The sequence below is a fragment of the Cyprinodon tularosa genome, unplaced genomic scaffold, assembly GCF_016077235.1.
Source record: "Cyprinodon tularosa strain WSP-4 unplaced genomic scaffold, ASM1607723v1 ctg313, whole genome shotgun sequence".
NCBI lineage: Eukaryota > Metazoa > Chordata > Actinopteri > Cyprinodontiformes > Cyprinodontidae > Cyprinodon > Cyprinodon tularosa.
In genome coordinates this window covers 1,118,520-1,144,591 of record NW_024039023.1, presented here as the reverse complement: position 1 = coordinate 1,144,591, position 26,072 = coordinate 1,118,520, and the positions used below count along the sequence as shown (strand labels likewise).

Below are 26,072 nucleotides of genomic sequence, written 5' to 3'. Positions count from 1 at the left end.
ACTACACAGATCAGTCCAGGGGTCCAAACACAGGGGGCCCGCCTGTGTTCTAAAGCTTCTTTGCTTTTCTGTCTTTCTGTCAGAGCGCAGCAATGTCCAGAATATTAAAGCTCGTCAGCCACCAGCTGCGCAAAGACTTCACAGTCTGTGGGGGGATTGCGCGGCTCCCCCTGAGGACCATCTGCTACACCCCAAGGCAGCATGCAGAGGAAGGGTGAGGCGGATCTTTTTCTGGATTATTTGGACCAAACTAGGAAATCAAACCTAAATTATTTGAATTATTCCAAATATATTTTTTAAATTATGTCATGGTACTTAAAGTCAGTGCAGCGTTGCACATTTGAGCAAGCATTTTCACTACATTTCTAATCACTTATGAGCATTGATCTCCAGCCAAAGCATACAACATCTGATCAATGCAGTAATCAACAGCTGTGCATTTGATTAATTGACTTTATTGATCCCACAGTGTAGAAATGTACTTGTTACATCAGCTCAAATAGTCAAAAGAAAAGAAGAAGGTGCCAAAGGAAGACAAAGGTGCATGGGATATACTGTATAAAGTGTATATGGCAGCTTTTTTTTTAAATAAAGCTGGATTATTGCACAGGGTTATTGCACAGGTTGTTAACATGGGTATTTATTAGATGGATATTTATATGTATAGTTATTGCACTGGGTGTCAAATATAAAGAAACAGGTTATTGCACAGGGTATTCAATAGTAAGTGCACATTATCAAATCAAAGTTTATTTATTTAGCACTTTACAACAAAACCAGGAACTCAAAAGTGCTTCACAGAAAGATAAAAAAAGAAATCATAAACATAAAACAACATGTACTAAGTATTAAAAGCCAGTTTAACATTATTCATTGCACAAGTTATTGCCGTTGTAGTGTTGCATTATATTGTTGCATGCCGCTGACTGCATTCACTTACACCTTTTCTCTGCATGTTCTAGTGATGCCTCCTCAAATTTGGGAAAGCGCTGGAAGGACACTGCAGACACCGTCATCATTGGTGGAGGCTGTGTGGGGGTCAGCCTGGCTTACCACCTGGCCAAAGCTGGCATGAAGGATGTGGTTCTGCTGGAGAAGTCTGAGCTGACAGCTGGCTCCACCTGGCATGCTGTATGTTAATGCTTAGTCACACATTATTGGTGTTTAGAGGAAGATAAGGGATAAGGGATTACAAAAGGAGCTGTATATGTTGACACACAGAGCCAGTTTAAAGTTTATTGAGGCTCTAAACAGAATTTGATTTGGGGGCCCTCCAACTACCATCAGACACCCACAGTTTAAATATGTAACTAATCTACATTCAAATGTTCTTTAATGTTGTAACAATTAGTCTTGTCTTCTCACAAAGATTAATATCAGCAATACAATAACAGCTTTTTCTGATACAAACATCAAACTGTATGTTTTATTCTAAAAAGTTATTTTGCTTTGCTTTAGAAACACAAAAATGATATTTGAATACTTGCTCATAGAAATTATTAAACAGAATGCACTTTGAACTCCACCCTGGCCTTTAAAAAAAATAAAACAAAACATTTATTTCCTAATTCTGTTGTAGCTTCAACGAAGTTCAACTATTTCCCTGCAGTTAAGGGGATTTTGTAGCCCAAAGCTGGATGTAACCTGTTTCACACCAGAATGTTTTATACAGAAGAATGATTTTATAGTCTGTCATGAATTATTTCCAGAAATTGCTATGGCCTGCAAATGTTGTTTTTCCATACAAAAAGAGGAAAGTTGCAAACAAGGACAGAGTTGCTCAAAGCATCTGCTTCATTTTTTTTGCAGCTATATTATTGCGTTTACTTTCAACATAATTCTGCAAATAGTGAAAGAAAATCTGGAAAGTTTGATTCGATTAAATTCCGTTTATATTAGTGCTAATTCACAACAAATATCATCTCAGGGCACTTTACAGAGACGATTCAACCAGATCACACAGTCAGATTGAATCACAGTTTTCTATCTAGGAAAATCAGTAGATTGCATCGACTCATTGACTGAAAAGCAATCCCCCACACCAAGCATGCTTGCATATACGTTGCATCTAAGTGTTTTAGACTGCACAATTCTGAAATAAGCTCTTTAATAAGTCAGAGTAACATATTTCTTTCCATACCATATGTTAAAACTCATGAATGATTAGTTTTTTTTATTATTTATTAGTTTTGAAATTTGGATTCCAATAATTTTTTTGTTAGAACTTTTTCATTAGAAATGTAGTGATTCAGGAGGAGATTTTCCCTATCGTGAACTAATTCCTTCAGTTGATTGTTATCATTTTATTTCACGCTGCTGAAAAACTGAAGCTGTCGGCTGCTCTTCCTTGACAGCCTGCTGAAATTAGCGCCTGTACAACAGTTGCTCCTGATACGAGTCTGCAGTTACAACATTCCCACTTAACAGCTGCTGTGCTATAAGTTTTCAACGTATTGAAGTTGTTGACCCACTTGGGATCCGATATTCATTTACAGCTTTCCTCGTCATATACTGGAAAAGTATACTTATTTTCTGATTAATTATTGCAGTAAAAAAAAAACACACCAACTTTTTGCCTTTAGCTCTGGAGAATCCAAACATCCAACTCTCATAAACTTGGACTGCTGTAATAATTAGACTATTGCAAATAATCTTCCTTAAAGAAATCTTATATATATGGCCGTCACGATCATGCAAACGACTGACTTCTTCCAACAGGAGGCCTAAAAGGTCGACTCTTTTGTTGTATCCAGGAATGTAATGGAAAGTTAGGTGGAAGGTAAACTTTTTGTCAAAAAAAGCTGCACAAGTGGCAGCAAAGTTCACAGGATTGAGAAGCAAACCCACCTTAATAGTATCCGAATCAATCAAGCAGGATGACAGACAGTCAAGCTTGCTTTATACTCGCCACATCGCACAGTGCGTTAGGGTGACGCGCTAATCATGCCCTCTCCGCCCCCTGTAAGCCTTGTTCCAAATGGGAGGACATGAAGTTGTTCTCAAAGAGCAAGTTTGCCTTTACTGACATCAAATGGTGCAGAAGTCTCAAGTGGAACAGTGTGGTTAAATGCAGCATTGTTACTGTTAGTTTCCATTACATATAAATAATGTTTGAAAAAACTACAAAAAGTATACAGTTTTATTTAGTGCAACAACGGTTTTTTGTATATGTTAGTTTAAAAAAAAGAAAGGTCTGTATGGGTTTTTTTCAGTGTGGGTTGGAGGCGAGGGTCCCCATGGTCACATCTGTCTGTGCAGCAGATAAACCTACCGTTTTATTCCACCGTATGTTTCTGTGTAAAACGCCTATTATTCTTCAATAATCATCAATTCTTAAATAAACGTTACTGCACTCGGCCATTTTGGAATTTAGACGTCAACTTTTTCTTCTCTTTTTTTTTTTTTTTTTCCTTTCCACTTGTTATGTTGTTCACTGCAGCTTTAGATTTTTCTCAAGTACTGCACCCACATCTGCATCAATATAAACGTGTAATGCGCTTCTATTGACTAACGCATGGCGCCCACAGCCCGGCTCGACAACCCAACAGTCTTTGATCATAACGTGTCATGGATTTGCGGTTACACCAAGACTGAAAGTGTTGATGGATCAATGTTAAGATATATTGGTCAAATTGACTGAAAAACTTAGACTCAACCGTTTATTTATTTAATTATTTATTTTTTATTATATCAGGAGATGTTTTTTTCATTGATCCTTGCCAACAACCTAAGGTTATTTATGGGCCTGTAATCCCTGTTTAATAATGCATTCCTTATTATTCCTCATGTAAACCTCATGGCTCCTTTTTTCTAATAAATCTTAATGGTATTTTCCTTTGTATATCAGGCAGGTCTGACAACATATTACCATCCAGGCATCAATCTGAAGAAAGTCCACTTTGACAGCATTAAACTTTACGAGACCCTGGAGGCAGAAACTGGCCAGGTGACAAGCCTCAATGTTTCTTCAGCTTTTATTTTTAGTTAAAACCTTGTATTGGTTTATTTTGTTTTAAATCATTTTTCTGCGCAGGCTGTTGGCTTTCACCAGCCCGGCAGCGTCCGCATTGCCTCCACAGCGGCTCGTGTGGATGAGATGAAGTACCAGATGACTCGTACTCACTGGCACGTGACGCCACAGTACCTCATCGGACCGGAAAAAGTCCAAGAACTTTTCCCCCTGCTTAACATTGAAAAGGTCTGTATAAAACAATGCAGTGTTACAGTGTTTGAATGGATAAATGCAGGTTTGATAGTTTGTTTTTTTTCTTAGTCAAAAACATTTATAGTGTTAATGGACCACCATTTGGAGCCCTTAGGGGTCTTTCTATTTTACTTTCTGTGTTTGATTCTATTTCTTTAATGTGGAAAAACTGAAATCCTTCACAAATTGAATTTGAAGAAGCAATTAAAAGGTGTTCATCCAATCATTTTCTTTTAATTTACGTTGCATTCAAAAAGTATTCACACCCCTCACTCTTCCTACATTAAATTTTAGGGCACAAATCTTCTATTACTAGTTTAAGGCAAGCCAAGGCAATTTTATTTAAATAGCGTTCAAAGTTTTTCACATGAATTAGATAATAGAATTGAAGAAAAATAAAAATGTAATAAAAGTGAAAACATTTATGATACAAATACAAAAATTGGACAACAACAAAGCAGGACAAAAGCAAGTAAAAAAAAACAACATAAAAGCAGGTAGAGAAGAAAATAAAACAGTTGGATCAAAACCTTAAACTAATAAAACCTTGGTTAACAGTCAAAGGCAGCTCTAAACAAATATGTTTTTAAGTTTAAGTACAGATTTCTTAGCAAAATATCTAGACGAAATAATCCACAATAATTAAAAAAATGTTTTTCAGTCTTTTTTTCTCGATATTTTTAAGTAAACATTTTAGATGTAAATGTGTTCCCAGCTTTAAAGCATCTTTGGCTGCAATTACAGCTTGTTGGTTGTGACAGCCATAGCAGAACTGTTTTGTTATTCACTTATTTAACAATTTTTTCTCTTCAAATCTATTAAAGTCCATATCTGGCTATTTATCTACCATCAGTTGGCAGCTATTTCTAGATATTTAGGTAATTGCATGTTGATCTAGGTTCCAGAGATCTCCTAAAGCAGCTGCTTTGTAATGTTGTTTCAGTGCTTCATGTTGTTGGGAAGCTAAAGATATATATTTCATTTTTTGGAGGTGACTTGTTTAAAAGCATAGACGTACTCAGAAATAGGACTAAAAAGTACAAAACTTAGACCAGAGGATAGAGGATCTGGTATGCTGTGGGCCTGTTTATAGTCCAAAAACTGTTTGAACCTATTCAGACTTCCATAAACCTGACCTTTAAAATAGAATACAATACCAGAACATTTATCACAAGAATAAAGTCGTTTAAGGAAACTGATTGGAAATCATTGGATCATTGATTAGCTTAGTGGTTTAAGGAAGGGGTTTCTCCTTTACAGTAAATGAGGAGAGTTTGATTCCAGCTTCAGCTCCTCTCCTCACTTGTTGTGTCCTTGGGAAATACACTTTACACTCTTTGCCTGCTGCTGTTGGTCTGATTGTACGCCAGCCTTGCTTCTGTCAGTCTGCCCCAGAACAGCTATGGATGCAATAAGTGCTTTCCATCTGCTTTTTCTAATGCACATTGTGAAGGGTTGCATCAGAAAAGCTTGATAGGAATGGCAAAATTTGAAAAAACTCCCTCAAATTCGCAAAAAACATTTTTACTCTCACTTGAGGGGATTTTAGGCTTAATGTGCACAACGGTTGATGGAGACACTTTTTCCAAATCAGCTCTAATGTAGCAAATTTTTATCGTACATGGTTGATTTGCTCTTTGTATTTCTGCTGTCGACATTCTCCCCTATATACATATAATGTCTGTAAACATGGCTGGAAGCATCATCAGCATTACCAGCTGACCTGTGAACGTAAGAACAACTTGCCCTATAGAAGCGCAGTCATTAAAACTTTCCTCCATTAGTGATCTATGGTCCGTGCTAGATTGTAGCCCCTACATTATGTTTATTACAGCAATGTGTGACGATGTAATGTGAACAACAACCTTTAACCTATAAGATTAATTTGCTTTTAACCAAATGCCAAAGCTGGAAATCGGCTTTGCCTTTTTTTTCCTCGAAAACTTGGATGGAAACATGGCTAATGTAGCTTACCACCATCGGCGTGTGAAGATGTGTGTAACTGAATAAAGTGTAAAGTACGTCACTTTTTTTAAGGCACAAGAGGCCCGTTTTTTCAACAGTAGGCTGATAGGAAAAGGGGTATGAGAGAGAGGGAGAGACATGCAGGAAAGTAATTTACCAGATAAGCATAGGAATAATTTTTAGCTTTTAATCAAGCTTATTCCATGCACTCCTTACACCTCAGACCTAAATCATATAGAAAACATGGGGTTAACATAAAGTCGCTCTGGGGCTCTGCTTAGAGGTTCCCTCTTTATGTTCCAATTTTAACAAATGGTATTACAAAGGAGCTAAAATGGAATTGTACATGGTTGCTAGCAGGGGCGTTGCTAGGCACAAAGCTTTACTGGGGCACTGGCCCCCTACCGCATATGCCCCTCCTTCCATACACAAATACAGACAAGCACACTGCCCCACCCTGATAAATTCCTACCAAAATTACCAGTTGAGATATTAATAAGTATAAGAGCATATTTGTTTTAACAAACATTAACATTTTCAACATTGCAGCTATAAAAAATAAGACATCAACAACTTTGACGAATAAAAAGTTTCCTTATACACATTCTGAAGTAATCATTAATTTCTAGGTTTCAGAGTTTTAGTTCAGGGGAAAGTTTAACTCAACCCGAACTAAGTTTTTCTTTTATTTTTTGAGCATTAAAGTGTACCTCCTATTTTTCATTTTTGCAAAGCGGTCAATCACTTGACTGTGACTCAGCTTAGAAAGTTCTTCCTTTTCAACTGATAAAATAGCCAGATGATGGAGCCTGTCTTGTCCCATTGTGCACCTCAGCCAAGTTAGGATCCTTCTCAACACACTGAATGACCTTTCACAACTACAACTGTTGACTGGGATTGTGAGGGAGATCTGGATGACCTGCGTTAGTGTTGGGAATATGATGTTATCAAGCAAGTTGAAAACACACTGCATATCCTTGATGACAAGGCTTTCTTTTTCAACCAGGAAAAGCTTTCAAACCATTTTGAATTAAACAAACATTTTTTTACTCCAAATTTGTGCTGGGGATGGTGGGACAACTTCACTTGTTTAGCACCATCATGCTTTCCCCCTAAGTCACTAATGTCCCCTTCTTGTTTGTGGAAGCTGGTTGTTGCTCCCTCATCACCTTCATGGTCCTGTCTCTCCTGTCTCTTGCCTGTCAGTCTCGCCTCCTCCTCCCTTTCCTACTCCAGCACCTTCATTCTCATTCTCTACAGCAAACATTAAAAAAACGTAAATCTATAATTATGTAAATATCAATCATATTGCTTATAACGTCCCTAATGTAACTGCTTAGCTTAAATCACTAATTCATTACGGGACCTTACCTCCCTCTCTCTCATGTTGTTTTACTGCTTCCCTGTCTCTGCTTCATGTGAGGAATTTCCTGATATCCATCTACAAACCAGTGCAGTAACTTTCAGTTAGTAGCCTATAAATCACGTGGTTTCACTGGGAAAATAATAAAATTGACAGGTAAGAAACGTTACCAGAACTAAAAATGAGTCGCGGCCGCACAGTGTCCCATCCAACTCAGTTGAGAGCAGCGTGTTAGTTTACCTGCAGTTCATGCAGTGACATGCGCTGATGTGGGGGCGCTAATTCATCCTCAGTTTGGAGTTACCAACACACTTGCTGCGCATTTGAGTAGAAATATGCGTCTCCTTCCGTTGGAATTATCTAAATTGATGCCTTAAAAAAATTTAATACTGTTGCAAATATTCATGAGATTTATACTGGGGCACAGCTCATTTATACTGGGGCACGTGCCCCAGTAAATGGGGTCTGGCGACGCCGATGGTTATAATAGTTACTAGTAATAATATAACTTTCTAATATTGGTTTAGATTTAATCTTACTCTCTGATTTCAGGTGCTGGCAGGTCTGTATACCCCTGGAGATGGCCACATTGACCCATACTCTCTCACCATGGCTCTGGCTGCTGGAGCTCGTATGTACGGGGCCCAGATCTACAATCCAGCTCCAGTCACCGGACTCACCCAAGTAGCAGATGGAAAGTGGGATGTCCAGACTCCCCATGGGACCATTCGTGCAAATCGTATTGTGAACACGGCAGGTTTGTGTATTCAGATAATGATGAATGAATTATTTAGGGCTTCATCTGACTGACCAACGCTCAGTTGTACATAATAACGAACAGGAAGAACAATGAGAACTGTTTGATAAACAAAATTAAGAAAGGTTGTCAAGCTGTATTTACCCTTTTACTGGTAAATGAAACCCAGTGCAAGCATTTCACATTTATTCTGAAAAAGGAAAAAGTTTGGGGCATCTTCAGTTCTACCGAGACATGGCTGAAGCCCAACGGCCACTGAAAACAAACAAGATCCATAAATCTGGCAGTGGAAGGCAGGGGTTAACAGTACACATGTGGCGGTTCTCTCATCACACTTTACCAACACTTTTCCTTTTTTACCAACATGCAAATAGCTTTCTGTGCAGAAAATGTGAAACACCTCAACTTATGCAATCCATCCCCACAATGTTAACATGGTGGTGACAGCAGCATGCTGTGAGGGTGCATTTATTCAGCAACATGTTGCTTATTAGTGCGCCTTTAAAAGATTAAAAGAAATTGGGAACTTTCAGCCAGTGATGAAATAGTTTATATTTAAAGATATTAATGTGCTTAATTGAGTTAGTACTTTATCTAGTTGGTAAGACTTAAAAACTAAAGCCCTGAACACAGCAAATTGGATTTCGCGTCCAATCCAACACAAAATTGTGTCGGACAAGGTTGTGGCCTTTTAGCGTTCATTTAGAGTCAATAGGGAGGAGATTTTCGTCGGACTACGCAGCAATTCAGCAGCTATTTCATGGGTCTGACTGGAAGCGAGACAAAGTAAAACACACAAGCTTTGGGGTAACAACAGAGGCAAGGACACTTAACTAACTGCTGGACATTATGAACAATGCCAGCCACCCTCTGCACACTGTCTTCTCCATGTCAGAAGGCTCAGAACATAGGACCCAGAATTCAGCTGAGACAGACAGTTATACTTAAAAGGCGCTTTATTGCAAAGACTGCTTGCTGCTGCTCGTCAGCTGTGGCGGGCTCACTGGATACGCTGCAGGGATGGAGACTCAGGTCAGTGACTTCTGAAACTCAAACGGGGAAGACAATGCGCTTTGAAAGTCAGCAACCTGGCAAAGTTCAAGTCTGAGCCCAGAAGAAGGAGTGAAGTCCAGAGGAACGGAACTCTGCAGCTTGAAACTGAGCTGATACAAGAGATCCAGGAGAGAAGAGGAGCAGCGACTAGCAGCAGCCAGAACTCGCAGAGGAACCAAGGGATCAAGGATAAACCAAGCCGTGGTCAGAAGATGTCCAAGGTCGACAACAGGTGAAATCAAGTTAACAATCCGGAAACACAGGACAGGCAAAAACAGAGCAGGGCATGAGCTGAGATGTCCAGGGGAAGAAACAGGTCAGGATCAGGCAAAACTATACACATACAGAGACGCTAGAATTAGACTCGCTGGAAGCTTGAATAATCTGTCACCATCGACTAGGATCCAGTGACATAAATAGCAGAAAGAACAGGCAGATCTGATAAGAGATAATGAGCGCAGAGTGGAGCAAAGCAGATCAGAGGAGAAAAACCCAGCCAATGGTGCCGAGATCATGACATACCACTCAGAGGAGCCTGATCAGTGGGAGATTCCTCCTCCACAAATGCAGAACAAAACAGACTGCTAAACTCCTTGGTTCCCCAAACAATCAAGCTGTACAACTCCTCACTTGGGGGAAGGAGGAGGTGATAGGAAGAGGGACAAGAGTCAGCACCCACCTTCTTGGACATCTTATGCAAAACATTACCGGTACCTATTGTCACTCGTGCAATATTCTTCTCTCTCACAGTGCAATAACACACACCAACTGCTGTGTAGCCTGTGTAATCTCTCACTTATTTATATGGTCAGTACATCTCTGCAATGCAAGTGCAATAACCCAAGTCAACTACTGTTCAGTCTTCCCTTAGCTCTCTACTCTGCAGATTTTTTTTTTTATCTAAGGGAAACATACTCCAGGACATTACAACCTTTATCTTTTTTATGCTCTTTCGTACCATATACACTCTTTTTATATTGTCTATTGTATTTTCATTTTAAATGGCATCTTGCTTTAACTCTACCCTATATAAGCTACTGGAACCAGAAATTCCCTGAAGGAGTAATCCCAAGGGATGAATAAAGTTGAGTCTAAGTCTAAGTCTAAACAAAGAGGGGTGCATGGTGCAGGTAAAAACAGCTTAACACTCTCCCATCTTTATGAAAAAATTAAAATCTCTGAAACTTTACAGAACCTCAGTCAGCATATAAACCGTCCCACAGTTTTTAGTGCTGTTTTCCTTTTTCCAAATTTAAGAGTTGTTAAACAATCCAGCATTTAGCAGACACAATATAAGCAATCATAACAGCGAGAAACACTAAATAAAGATGAGTTACTCTCATGTTTCTTTTTTTAACACAACTCCACCAATACCAAATACACTTAAAAATCTGATTCAGCATTTCTACAAACAGTGCTTCCATGGTAGAGTTTTATCTGCAAACATCTCGCTGCAGGAGAACTTTGCCCACTCAAACCACAGCTTGCAGAGTTCATAGAAGGCAGCTTTTAGTTCAAACTGGGCCAGACCAGTTCTGGGGGGATCTTTTTTATTACCGCCTCCCCTTCGTCCCTCCCACCAGTGCTGGTTTTGTCAGCTCTGTTTTAGGATTTTGCTTCAGTTGCCTCTTCCCAGGAGGAAAGTGTTATGTAATTTAGCTGGTTTTAGTTCATGAATCTTTTTGATTAGTCATCTCTTTTCTTTAAATGTTGGGTTTAAAATAATAATCAATAAAATGGCAAATCACAGCTCTGAATATATTGGAGAAAAGTTCTGTTGAAGTCTATAGTTGTCTGGGGCTGCTGCTCGGTTTGCCTTCACAGCCAATCCAAAGAGGGCAGCAGATCACATTCCAGCCAATCTTGAAGGAGCATCACATGCACACCTCCTGACTCTGTTTTTTTTCTTAGCTTTTTGCTGCTGGACTTTTATGCACATACGTTTTCTCCTATTTTAGGTTTTTGGAAATACAGCGTATCCTGCCTTTTGTTCTCTTTGTCCCTCAGCTCACCATGGATTACTATAAATTGAAAACAGATGTTACAGCTTTTTGGGTAGCAGCAATACAGAACCCCTTATGGGAAACCAGCCAGCTTAGAAATTCTTTTCCAAACATCCATCTTAGATGGCTAAAAAAAAAAATCCCTCCACAAAGAAAAGAGGCCCAAGCATTTTGGATAAAGCTTTGATTAAAACAACACAGCTTTCTTTTGACATTGCATAAAAAATCGAGTTTTTAGGAGTGTGAATTAAACATCATCCATGTAAAAGCAAGGATCCACTGTAAGACTGCCAAAAAAAAAAAAAAAACTTAAATTCATAAAGTTATTTCTGATTGTTAGTTTAAAGCATTTTAGCCCCACTAGGCAATTAAGGAATGGTGATTAGTAAAATTTGGGGTATTTGGGATAAAATATTTGTCATATTTGTTTCTGTGTTACAAAATGTTTGCTAGGGAGGATTTAAGATTATGAAAAGAATAATGAATAATGAATAATTAATCATACAGCGTCATACGATAATACAAGATTGATTTTTAAAACATGCAGATAAAACTGCTGGTAATACACAGTAAAGCGTTTTTTTTAATCATTAATTGAATTAAAAGACAGGTTGACTTATTTGTTATTACAAAAACATGTTTAGCAGCTAATAGGAAAGGGTAGCAAAGAAACTGATGAGTGTTTTTCTAAATCTGAAACCCAATGATTTTTTTTCTACCATAAGTAAAATGCAGTAGATCAATTTCCAACAGTGTTCATTGAGTGAGACTGTTTTCTAATTCACAAAGAAAGGTCTAGTACTGTGTTGGATTGTGTGGCGTGTCGACTTTCCATATTACCTAAAAGAATTAGGTCTATTTGAAAGTTTGAAAGTAGTTTAAAAAACATATGCTTTGACTAAATAGGTTTTTGTCAGAGAAAAACAGCATTAATAAATGGTTAACATTCTGACATTGGAACTTTTTTGTATTGTTCCCTAAAAGCCTTGTGTCGCTAATTAGCTTCATACCTAAATTAACACTAAGTAAACCTGGGATGTTGATATGAATAACCCCTATTTGATCTAACATCTGATATACAGCAACAATACAAACTTTAAATTTCTGGGGGGTAAAAAATGGGTTAATGACATCTCATTGACCTTGGCCCTTCATTTACATCGATCACAGCTTCAACAATTTAGGGAAGGCTTGCTATGAGGATTAGGAGTGTGTAAGTGATGACTACTGGCCATACTTCCACTTTGATTTGGCGAGCAGTGAAAGTGGTGCATATTGGAATTTGAAGATTGCATATTTCCGTAATGAACTTGCTTAAAACGCCAAAACTTGACACATTTTGCACACATGTCCCCAGTGTGTGAAATCTAAGTAGTTAAACGTTTTGCAGATGCAGCAAAACTGAGACCTCAGTGCCCCAATAGGCATTTTCAGAATACCCACTTCTTTAAGCTTACTTTACCGTAGCAGTTATCAACTTTTGGATCTAGAACTTCTTATTACCTACATTAAAAAGGAAGTCGGCCATCTTGGATATCAGGTTCTTTTTTTTTTTTCATCCTGAACCTGTTTGGGCTGATTCTAGTCTCGGCATTTGATCCAACAATTTTTAGGTATTATAATTATTTGAGTTAAAATTTTATTAGTTTCAAAAGGCATGGGTGGTTTAAATAAAAATCGTCACAGGTTAGGGGAAGAGCCAGTACTCAAAGGCTGACGTCTGGCAAAGAACATTTAATGAATAACACCTTGTATGACTGAGGTTCATCATCTGGTCCGTTAATATTCAGCTTCTTGCATCACCTAAGCTCCTTCCACTGAGAAGAGGAAGTCAGATGGTGTAATTGACCTTTTTGACCTAATCATCTTCAACCTGTGCTCAATGACAGATGATACGTTGGTGTTACTTGCTCCCCAGTGGTGAAACTGTTGGCCAGAGTTTCAGATTAATTTACAAATATATCATCTAATCTGTACTTAACTAATTATTATAGATACATTTTTTTCCCTAGAAGCTCTAAATGTGAATGTTACTTGTCTAACTCCTTCCTGCCAGTAAGTGGTACACTCAGGCTTGTCTGTTCTCATTCTGTACTGTTTGGTAACTGGTTTACAGTTCCAGAAGAAAGTCAGTGACATCTGTCTGACTTCTGGGCCCCTTTGCCTATTTACTTCGGCACAGATGTAATAGCTTGACTGTTCACCCTGGCTTTGCTCCTTTTTTGCATTTTGGTTTGGTTTGAATCTGAGAAATGTAAAGAAACTACTTCTCAGATTGATCACGAAGCAACTAGAATTTGGTATCGCCTAAGCTCACATGACTTCAATGTTCTATTTCCAATGGTTAGTCGTTTTATCTAGATCTTGCCATTATAACCAGAAGTAAATATTTAGACATTTTTGGCCTGTCCTTATGTATAAAAAATTATTTATATACCATTTTTTTATTTAACTTTTATCCTAAACCAACGTAAAAATTCTTTGGATGTAAGACTTTTTGAAAACTGAATGGTTTTGATGAAAATTTGCTAGTAGGGCGTGCAGGTGGTGCATTGCTTAGCGCACACAACCCATGTACGGAGGCCTTAGTGCTCAACACGGCCGACCCGGGTTCGAATCTGGCCTGTGGGCCTTTGCTGCATGTCTCTTCCCTTCTCCCGTACCCCCTTTCCTGTTAGCCTACTGCTGAATAAAAAAAAGGCTGCTAGTGCAGTAAAAACCTGAAAAAAAAAATTGTAGTTGCTCTGACCTTTAAAACCATTAGCTTCAACCCACGCTTCAACTAAGTATTAGGAAATTTGGTTCACATATATGTAACTTCACAGGACCTATAAGTTGGAACGAGTCAGAACAAGGGTCACAACCCTACTGGCTGTCGTCCATTTTGGATCAAAGCCGCCATTTTTTGTCTTTTTTGCACACATTCTATCCAAGCAAGCTCTTCTTTAAGCTTTTGACCTAAAGACATCATGGTATGTTCAGACAAAATGCTGTGAATGTTTTCACATGGTTGATCTGGCAGCGTGGGTGTCACGTTTCACCTCTCTATCGGTGAAACAAGTCTAAGTATAAATGATAAAAGAAAAAAGTCTTTATATTAAAGTCTGATACATTAATTGGATGTTTGACATCATCGCAGTCATTTGCTAACCTCAGTTGAGCCCAGTTAGAACAGGAAGTGACATGCCTCACTGGATGATGTCCTCCTTCATGCAGGTTTCAAGCTGTGTTAGACGATACAAAAACAAGATAAAGTTGAATCACTTTGAACACTGACTATTGCCTTGAACATCTAGATATATGGAATTGCCCATTTTAAATATCTTGCTGCTCGCTTGTGGTTTAAACCGCACCCTAACACAGCTGATCCAAACATGCATGATCTGATTTACTCTAAACTTGAAGTGAATTATTTTTGTCAAGCTACAAATGGCTCAATTGGATTATATTGAAATTTCAATCAACTTTAGCTCCTTCATATCAATGGTTTTACAGAACTTGCATCAAATAAAGGAGTTTCAGCTGACTACATGACCTACATCATCTAATCTGTTCTAATCTGTAACAAATCACCTACATATGTGGGTGATTTGTTCAACTGAGAATCTTCTGTCCTTTCATAACGCAGGGTTGGATAAAAAACAAACTATCTATAAACATCTTACTCCCTGTTTTAACAATGCTGACCTTATGACTATAAGTTTAAAGTCATAAATAGACAGTTTAATAAACAAAGTGAGACTTATTTCAAATGTGTTCTTCTAGCTGCCGACTGCATGTAATTTTCGGCATTGAATTAGCTCTTTGTGCACGTTTGTGTTTTCAACGTGCTGATGTCGAGGATGGCGGCACAGATAAACCTAAATTCACAGTGGTTCAACTGGCTTCAGCTGCACCTCTCTGGTCTGGCGCCTTGACCTGAGCTTCATACACGTGTCCCTCTAACAAACTCCAAACCTGGTTCGTTTGTTTTGTAGCAGTTAATTTTTAAGCCAAGTTATACTGTACTTCATCTTAGCTTAGCATGTTTAGCTTCTACAAGTGGTTGCAGAGTTTATGATAAATCAGGAGATGTGCTTTTATGACAAATATTGAGGTAATTATTCAATGCAAAAACATGTTTTAGATTTGTGTGAATTTGTACCCTAGGATATGATGAACTTAGCAATCAGACGTCAACATTTTTAAGAGGAAACATTAACTTTATCTGTTTCCCTAGTGAAGTTATATACATTTATACATGCATATATAAAGAGATGAGTTTAAAATGTATGAAATGAAAGAAAGTTGGCAATAAATTTAAATATCATTAAAAAGTAAATATGATGATCTGCAGCTGAAATGAATATTTCTTCCATTAACATAAGATAATTAGACATTAGGCACATCAAATAAAATAACTGAGGTTTTTTTTTTCTTATTTTAAATGTAAATAATCTTATTCCATTGGCAAATTATGTGTTCTATGATGAAGGAAAATGCACTTATTTTAAGAAAAATCCTTTCACTAGATGTCTATTTTAACAGTATGGGTGCAGGGAAGATAATGGCAGCTGGGAAGAAGCTTTCTAATGACTTCATGCATGGGCTGGATGAACTTGTTCAAAGTTTATGTTATTTTTTGTCACAGCCCTTCTGTGTCCTTTAACCTACGTTTCAGGGGAAATCCTGCAACAGAACCAATACTAGAATGAACTTATCCATTTTTTTCCTTTCAGCTAAGGATAAACTACATGGGGCAGTGCACCATATTACTGGTGGAAAGGGATTGAGAGAGAAAAGAAATGCTTTAAACATACCAAAAACATCTGTTTGCTATCCAAAACATTATTCCTCATCAACTTGATTCAGTTTCTAGATCAGGCGTAAAAACCATGAGCAGGAAAGCATCTTTTAACCGCTTTGTAAAAGAGCTGTAAAACTTCAGAATCCAATGAATGTGTACAAACTGACATTGGGAGAAACATAAATGTATATACCGTAAATTCTCTAATATAGGCCCGGGCCTTTATTTCACTCAAGTGCATCGCGGTCCAGGCCTTTATTGGAAGGAGGCCAGAATTAGAGACAAGCCTCTATTGCTATTTGAGCAAAACAGACTACCAGTGGAATGGATAAAAAATGAGATTTTGTGTCTATTTGAACCTATAAAACACTAGGTTCATTTATTGAACAAGAACAGTTACCATAACGGTATACAGAAATTTAACAACAAATAGCCTACCTGTAATTCAGGCTAAATTCCAGTGGAAAAAAACGTAGCAAACATACCAGTAGTGCAACTAGTGCAATGTAAACACTTAACCATACATGGTGATAATTAGGCTGTTTTATAACAAAAAGCAACTTACAGGTTTAGACACCTCCTCGCTCACTCAAATTGTCTCGCTTGGTGTGAAGTAAAAAAAAAAATCCTCCAACTCTGTTTAATCCTCCTCCTCAGTTTCCTCCTCCTCAGTTTCCTCCTCCTCTTCACCTCTCCCTGTATTCTCCTCATCACTCGCGCCAGTCTCTATCACAAGTTCATTATTGTACAGTTCCTCTTCGTCCTCCTCATGTTTTGCTGCGTGTCTGTTTTCTTCCTCGCGCAGACGGGCAGCAGTCAGGGCCTGTCATCCAGCAGCGCAGGGCTGTGGTACTTGTATGTTACTACCACAAGTATAATGTTGAGGTATGCCCAGAAAAAACGCTTATAGCCCCGGCCTGTATAAGAGACCGGCCATTATTTACCTCCGCCATCAGCGAGACAGGCCATTATTAGAGACCCGGCCACTAATGGAATACAGGCCAATATTAGAGAATTTACGGTATATTTGGTTTACAAGTGAGTTTAAATATATTACCTGTTTCTGTTTGCACTCCTTTACTTTTTGCATCTCTCTTCCTTCTGTTCTTAAAGTAATGATTTTTTTGTGTTAAAAGTCTGCATCATGCATCACTGCATCGCTCTAAAAGGACAGTCCGTCCTGAATTAAAATAATTTTGAGATCTGCTAACAGGTGTTTGCTCACATTCAGTTTAAACCAGGCTTATTTAAGGGAAATTTCTGAAGAGTCCGACTGTTTCACGCCTTAATAATCCAAATAAACACATTTTTGTTGATGAAAAGATCAATGCTTATACAATGTCATACAGCAACAGTGTCTTTAGTCAGATGCTTCTCCAGATCAGCTGGAATACAGACCACTACAGGAGAGCCTGCCTGCCTGAAGGGACCCCTATTGTATGATATAAAACATTTACATTTCCTTCAGGATGAAAAAAATGATTTAATCAATTTCTTGATGCTACTATCAGGAAACAGGCCCACAGAATTACACACCCTCCACTTTACCTTATTGCTCTGACTCTACGTAGAAACTAGTAGCTCCTTCTTGCTATTTCCTGTTTTTCCCAAAACTGAGGACCAGTAGAAATTAATTCATATCTGACTCTTTTTAAGAAGTATTTAAAGAAAAATTATTGTGGCAATGTTAATTACTTTTTTTTTTTTGCTCAGTGAAATAATCTGTTAAAATCTTTAAATATGGAAGTATTAACTTTCTTTTTAACTAAAGGAGGACCCAACAAGCGATGCTTTATACCATGGGACTTAGAAAAACTAAATAAAAGTTCTTGACTCTAGTAGTTTTATAAAATACGTTAAATACATTTGTTTAAAGGAAATAAAGACAGTTTTTGAGGGGCGGAAAAGGGATTGTTTTTATTTCATTTTGATTAGTTTTGGGGCTTTTTAGGCTCCCTTATGTGGGAAACCCAAGATGGTGGACTGTGTTTTATATTATGTTTGTATTGTACAAAAGAAATACCTTTTATTTATTTTTTGGCCTGTTTAAATTTGAGAATATTCCTCTTTTTCTTTCAATTTTAAGGGTTTTGGGCTCGTGAAGTGGGCCAGATGATTGGTTACGAACACCCCACCATCCCAGTGCATCACCAGTACGTCGTCACTGCAACAGTGCCAGAGGTGAAGGCTCTGAAGAAGGAGCTGGCTGTCATCAGGGACCTGGAGGGCTCCTACTACATGCGTCAGGAGAGGGATGGGTTGCTGTTTGGTCCGTATGAGCAGATGGAGAAGATGGTGCTTCAGGACTCCTGGGTTAGAGATGGGGTACCGCCAGGTCCGGATACCATGAATTATCTATATCTCAATTAACCAATATCTCAGTTAAAATTTTCTTGAAAGCATTTAGCTTTGTGGCGGTTCAAAATCCCAGTAGGTTCATTTTGTAAAACTTCTGCTGCTTTTAGGTTTTGGGAAGGAGCTGTTTGAGTCAGACCTCGACAGGATAATGGAGCATATAGAGATGGCCATGGAGATGGTTCCTGTTCTGAAGAAAGCTGACATCATCAATGTCGTGTCTGGACCAATCACGTACACCCCGGACCTGCTGCCCATGGTTGGACCACATCACGGCGTACGCAACTACTGGACCGCCATTGGCTTTGGGTGCGTCTGACCAGCCCAATGTATTTCAAAGAGATATTAATGGTATAAATTTATAAGACCCCATTTTTTGTCCAATCGGATGATAAATGGTGTCTGCCATGTTCTGCTTTTAAGTTTGATGTGGATCCCTCTGTCTTAATTGTTCCATTCTTTTTTGATGATATACCAGCAGAAGCAAAAAAGCTCCACAGCATTATGCTGCCATGACCATGCCTGTGACTTAGTACAGTTGCCCAGATCTAAACGCCTTACCTTAAGTCGTCAAAGCATGCATTTTGTCATTGTGGAGATCTAGGGACAATTACAGCTCTGACAGTCATGGTATGTTTGAGCTGTGGACACAGAATATGCCAAACATTTAACTCCGCTTGTCCAGGTATGGAGTTATCCATGCTGGAGGCATTGGTAAGTTCCTGAGCGACTGGATTAGGAACGGCGAACCTCCTTACGATCTTATTGAATGCGATCCCAACCGATATGGCAAATGGACAGACGTACCTTTCATGTGCGCCAAGGCAAGAGAATCTTATGGCTTCAACAATGTTGGTAAGAAGAAAACAAAAGCACCAGAAATTTGTTAGGAACCAGCTTTCTTATTGAGACAATGACTGTGTTTTTGTTTTTTCCCCCAGTCGGTTATCCCAAGGAGGAGCGCTTTGCTGGTCGACCCACCTCCAGGACGAGTGGAGTTTACCAGCTGCTCAAGGACAAGTGCTCCATGGGCTTTCATGCCGGCTGGGAACAACCTCACTGGTTTTACAAACCTGGAGACGAAACTGGATACAAGTAAGGAAAACATTCCTTGTTTGCCTAACTTCCTGCTTTCAACAGGCTTTAGTGGGAATGATACAGATTACACAGATGTAAGAAAAAACATAAAGAAGCTGTTTTGTTTCCTGGGATCCCGAATTAATTATAAATACAGTAACATATTTTTGGGGCATTTTTTTATTTAAAGCATGGCATGTTTTTTTTTCTAGCAGCAGCAGCACAGGTGATTTATTTAGTTCCTGCGATGTGATGTCAAACATCTCGTTAACGTATCAGACTTTAAGGTAAAGATTTCTGTTTTTCATTCAGACCCAGTTTCAAACGTACCAACTGGTTCGGACCTGTCGGTAGAGAGTGCAGGCTGGTGATGGAGAAGGTGGGCGTTATCGACCTCACTCCTTTTGGAAAATTTGTAGTTAAAGGGAAGGATTCACTGAAGCTGCTCGATCGGCTGTTTGCCAACAGCATGCCCAAGGTAAAGAATAAGCATTAAATCCTGAGAAAAAGTCTCCTACACGGTGTCTGATCCTGGTGGCAGAGAAATCATCTATTATTCTTCATCCTTTGAAACTGGACTCTTCAGGTTGGCCAGACTAACATCAGCCACATGCTGACGCCTTCAGGGAGAGTTTTCGCTGAGGTCACCATCACCCAGCTGACACCAGGAGAGTTCCTGCTCATCACGGGCTCCGGCTCCGAGCTCCACGACCTCAGGTGAGAAAAACCGGTCCGTTTCGATCCAGCTGATCAGTGATCAGAAGCTCTTACCTCATCCACTGGTTAGGTATTGTGTCCAACTATTGGCTTTATTGATTCTTTTGTGGATTTTTCTTTGGACACATTTTTCTTCTCCAGTAAACGCCTCAGACAGAAAATAATTGTTTTAAAATACAATAAGCATCATATTTCAGTTCCTTGTTCTTTTAAATTACTCTTATACCCTGAAAATCTCAGACTGATAAGAGGAAAAATATTATATACAAAGGATGTGTGACTATTATAAATAAAATGGAAATCATTGTCCAGGCTCACAAATGAAATCTACTAATGCACAGATGCATCAAAACATTTATCTACGTCAGAAATCTACAAAGACGTACTACTGAGCCGCTTTGTATATTTTCTGCTTTTTTACGTGTAACATATTGGCAGCCATTGTCATCATTTTTTCTTCCATCCCTCTTTGATTTCTTTCTTTCTGTCATCATTTGTTCATTCTTGAACAGTCAGACTTTAAGCCAGCTGACCAGTGGTCCACAAAAAACAGAACTAACACCAAATTGTTTTTTTTTTTTTCCTTTGTATGCATGTTAAAAGTGTTTTAGCACATTTTTTTGCAGCAACAGGTGGGGGAAGAGTAGCAAAATACAACTCCATGTTGGTCCCTTTTTATTGTTGTCTCCAGACAGTGAAATATGTCAGTGCAGCAGCCGTTTTGCAGCCTAACTCCAAACAGTAAAGTCTTTGGTGTAAGAGAGTGAAGAGTGTAGCAGTGTCTTTTGCAGCCTGCTGACGAGAAGTGCGCAGCAACAGGAGGGGGGAATTTCTTATTCTGCTCGGAACATGTGGAAAAACTCCAAGTCGGTCCGAGACCTTTAAACAGTGAGAAGGAAATATTTTAGCTGTTTCAATGAAGAGAGCTCTTTGATTCTCGTTCCTGTTTCCAGGCTGGAGTCAAAGTTGAAGCCTTGCTGCATAACTCTCTCATAGTCTCATTTCTAAGCACTGGAATTTGAAACCCCTCAGCAGCTGTTAATACTACGCTCCTCTGTCGCTCTAGTTGGAAGACAGCCCATTAATACATTCCTCCCCTTGCCTTTGCTCTGACACTCTCTTTTGAGTTGCAGGGAACCATTAGTGGCTATGCAGCGACCTCTACTGCTTAAAAGCTGCATAGTAAAGTGCAGAGCTCATGGTCGCCTTTAGGCTGGAGTTCCTTATTTGCATTTAAAAACACTTAAATGTGCAAAAAAGAAATAATTTTAGAAGGAATTTAAAAAATGTTGTTTCCTGTTTTGGGTTTGAACTTTTCTCAGGTGGATTGAAGCAGAAGCTGCAGAAGGAAAATATGATGTGGACATCAGAAATGTGACAGACGAGATAGGTGTGCTGGGAATTGCAGGACCTAATTCCCGGAAGGTTCTCCAGAAGCTGACAGACGAGGATATGAGTGATGCTGGGTTCAAATTTCTGCACTGCAAGAACATCCAGCTGGCCGGGCTTCCTGTCAGAGCCATCAGGATCTCCTACACTGGTAAAGGACACACCTCGCCTTATTTGTTTATCCAAAGAAGCATGGATCCTCTTTCTTTGTTTCTTTGTTTCTTTCTTTTGCTCTTTTTTCACTCTTTCGCTCTATTTTGCTCCTTCTTTCACTTTCTGTCACTTTTTCTTTCGCTATTTCTTTTTTCTCTGTTTCTTTTGCTTTCTTTCACTGTTTAGCTCTCTTTCTTTCACTCTTCACTTTCTTTCTTTTGCACTTTTTGCTTTTTTCATTCTTTCTGTCACTCTTTCCTTTTGTCTTGCACTCTTTCATTCTTTCCATTTGCTCTTTCATTCTTTCTTTAGCTCGTTCTGTCTGTCTTTGGTTTGGAGCTGCTTATTGACGTTCTGTGCTCACCTGTGTGCAGGTGAGCTGGGCTGGGAGTTGTACATTGACCAGAAGAACATGGCAGCTGTGTATCAGGCCATGATGGAAGCAGGAAAAGATGAAGGCATAGACAACTTTGGCACCTACGCCATGGCCTCGCTCAGACTGGAAAAGGGTTTCAGGGGCTGGGGAGCTGAGGTACACAAAATGAAACAACGTTCAGATTATTATTTGATAAGCTCTGCATATTTTCAGGTTCTTTCTGAATGCCACTTTTAGCAGAGAAAGATGTCTTAGAAGTTTACTGATACACTTGTTCTTATTCTTTTATTCCTCGACAGGACCAATTTCTAATCTTTCCTAAGTCATAAGAGAGTTCTTCAAACATAATATAAGCTGTTCATGCAGAATCAAAGTGTGGCAGCTTTATGTCTGTGATATATTAAGACTTCTTCACACAGATGACCAGTGTTGGGCACGTTACTTTGAAAAAGTAATTAGTTATAGTTACTTCTCCCAAAAAGTAACTGAGTTACTAACTGAGTTACTCCACAATAAAAGTAACTAGTTACTAGTAAAAGTAACTATTGCGTTACTTTTGCGTTTCTCGCCCCCGTAACCCTCACCACCCAGCCCCCACCTTCTCGCTGTGTGTTTCAAAAGCCAGCTGAATAGAGCGGACGACAAAGACAAGAACCTGCAGAGAGTTTAGCATTTATTGCAACTCAACGTAAATGACATCAGGGGGGAACGCGATGTGAAGTTTTTTAACAGGGCATTCAGATCTGTTGAGTATATGAAATTAATAACTGGGGATGTCTAATTCTGAAATCCTGTGTGTTTGGGTTGTTATAGATACTGCAACATCTATCTATCTATCTATCTATCTGTCTGTCTGTCTGTCTGTCTGTCTGTCTGTCTGTCTGTCTGTCTGTCTGTCTGTGTGTGTGTGTGTGTGTGTGACATAAAATATGGATCTCCATCCCTGCCACAAAGGCCATCGAATAATGTTTAAAATTAAAAATACAGTAGTTTAAAAAGGCAGAATATCCATCCATCCATCCATCCATCCATCCATCCATCCATCCATCCATCCATCCATCCATCCATCCATCCAGATTTCTCCCTTTCTCCATGTAGGCTATCATTTAATCGTTCACGCTCTCCATAGTTCTCCTGTGGCGCGAGCACAGGGCGACTGTTGCGCGCCCTTAGCGAGCGCGTTTCCTGTCGCTTGCGCGGTGAATCGTGCTGCCTGCGCTGTGGGGAGATGCAGGGGAAACCGTATCTGATGGGGAAATGCAGCTCGAGGTAACACCGGTATTTCCATCTGGAAAACGCTGTTTTGCTGCTGGGGTCATCCTCACTCTCCATCTCTCTGTGTGTGCTGTACGTTAACACCCGCCAGCGAAAACACCCACCTACCCAACTGACAGACGGAATCTCACTATACATCAGCCAATCCCATCCTCCCCTCTCTCATGACAAGGCGCGCACGAGTCCTATCATGAAAAAAGGTTCATCGTTCGACCTGAGTAACGCGCAGTAACGGGGTGTCTGCAATGGTAACTGCGTTATAGTTACAGTCAAAATAATTGGTTAGATTACTCGTTATTAAAACAAGGTAACAGCGTTAGTAACGACGTTACTTTCAACGCCGTTACTCCCATCACTGCAGATGACAGTTAGAGCAGATCTGAGTCATTTTGTTAAATGCTTTAAGGTCAATGTGGACGTGTTCCAGGTCATGAAAAGGGATAAAAAGTCAATGGAAAGAAAAAAGAAAAGAGAAGTGGTTCTAAAACAGATAAGATGAAGAACGGCTAAAAACACGTCTTCTTTTTCTCTTCTATTTATTTTTAAAAGCTTCCAGACAGACAGCAGTCTACCAATGACCTTACATATTCTGCCTTCTACTTTTTTATTTTCCAACCTTAAAATATAGAAAAATCCCAATTTAATGGGACATTAAGGGAAGATGGAACCATCCATCCATGCGTTTTCTCCAGTTTAGTCTTTGTCAGGGTATTAGTGGGGCTGGCAGTCTACGGGCGAGAGGCAGGGTACACCCTGACGCAGGGCAAGATGAAACCATGTACCTAAAAAAACAAAATAAAACAGAATTAGCAGTCTAAATTAGCAGTAAAAACTATTTAAAGCTTTGCTTTCATCATCTTAACATTTTTACTTTTGTTATGTTACACTGCAAAAATTGAAACTGTGGTAAGTCCATTATTTTCTTCAAATAAATGTATTTTCTCTTAGTTTTAGTTGATAAGTAAGACAATTTCCCCAAGGAATTAGTTTATTTTTATTTAAAATAAGAAATAAAAACCTCTATTATCTTATAATTAGTGTAGAAGACCTAATGAGCTTATTTTAAAGCAGAAATTCTCTTTCCATTGGTAGATCATCTTATTATTACACGTAATTTAAGAATATTTTACTTACAGGTGTAATTGCAGTGGTAATTGTAGAAATTAATTAAATAAGTGAGTATTTTAGTGAGTACTAAAACTAAAAATGTGTCAAGCAAGAATAAGTTTGGTAACTGCTGTGACAGAAAAACACAATGTGGTTCATAAATGTAAAGGAGAAAGATATTTTAGTATTAAATATTAGACAATAATGTTGTGCTTTAGTAAACTTCCCCCTTTGATCCGATAACATTTAAATGCAACATCCTACATGCAGCTTTTTTTAAGTTTCTCCAAATTGGTGGTTGAAATGAGTCCGCCTGTTTAATCTAATCCCATTAATGCTGTGCTTTAAATCAACTTCTTCCTCTTCACTGGAAAATCAGTATCCCCACAGCATATGCAGCCACCACCATGTTTCCCAGTGGTAAAATAAAGTACCAGCTTTCAAGCATGGATGGCGGTTAGCATTTAAACCATGAATGTAATCGCTTTCATCAGCAGTGCCCACAATTCCTGTGTCCACTGCTGCATTTATAACTCAAGAAAAATGGAAATAGTTTAAAAGGTAAAAACTGTTCATTGCCCTTTTCCTGCTTTTTTATTAATGGGAACCTTCATTTCAGATGAACTGTGACACTAATCCTCTGGAGGCTGGACTGGACTACTTCATTAAACTCAACAAGGTAACTGCTTGTTTTATGTAGAGCTCATATTTCAGTATCTTTTCAATTGTTGTCACACACAATATTTGCTACGAGCAGCCGGCTGACTTTATTGGCAAAGCAGCGCTTCAGGAGATCAAAGCCAACGGCCTGAAGAGGAAGCTCTCCTACCTCTCCGTTAAAACGGACGACATCGACCCAGAAGGCAACGAAACCATTTGGCACAACGGCAAGGTGGGTAGCAAGTGATAAAACCCTCGTTTTTGTCGTTTGAGGTCGACTAAAACAGGCGACTCTTGCTCAGGTGGTCGGCAACACTACGTCTGGAGCTTACAGCTACAGCAGCCAGCAGAGCCTGGCGTTCGGTTACCTGCCCCTGGAGCTGTGCTCTGTGGGGCAGCAGGTGGAGGTGGAGCTGCTGGGCAAGAAGTACCCAGCCACGGTCATCCAGGAACCCCTCGTCCAAACCGAGCCAACGCGGACCCGGCTGGCGAAGAAAGTAAAGGCTAAAGCATAAGCAGCACTTTTTTCTCAAAAGACCAGTTAAAGAACCCTACTGTGAATGAGACGTGTTTGGAAGGTGGGCGGTCGCATACTGAACCGTTTGTCTGCAGATCGAGGGGACAGTTCATATAAAAGCAAAAAAAAAATGGAAACCAATAGTTTGACTGTGAAGTTATCCATTGTGTTATTTTCTTACACTCGCACTCTCACACAGTGTGTGATTCTATGTGTGATTTTTCCAATTCCGTCAAAGGAAGATTGATGTTTACAGGTCAGACAAGAACAAAGTGGAACCAAATACACACAAAAAAAAGCTGTTTCCACACATGT

The 26,072-nt window shown here is 39.1% G+C and overlaps 1 protein-coding gene across 1 annotated transcript; it reads left to right on the top strand.

Annotated features, from left to right (window-relative positions):
* Positions 1 to 25,888, top strand: dmgdh (dimethylglycine dehydrogenase). Its single transcript, XM_038292518.1, has 16 exons — positions 1 to 214; positions 963 to 1,131; positions 3,848 to 3,946; positions 4,034 to 4,198; positions 8,085 to 8,289; positions 18,218 to 18,466; positions 18,597 to 18,795; positions 19,172 to 19,341; positions 19,428 to 19,581; positions 19,876 to 20,041; positions 20,150 to 20,280; positions 21,603 to 21,820; positions 22,197 to 22,354; positions 25,200 to 25,259; positions 25,338 to 25,472; positions 25,543 to 25,888. The coding sequence occupies exons 1-16, from the start codon at positions 93 to 95 to the stop codon at positions 25,753 to 25,755; spliced, it is 2,613 nt and encodes an 870-aa protein (XP_038148446.1). The 5' UTR covers positions 1 to 92; the 3' UTR covers positions 25,756 to 25,888.
* Positions 25,889 to 26,072: the final 184 nt, after the last annotated feature.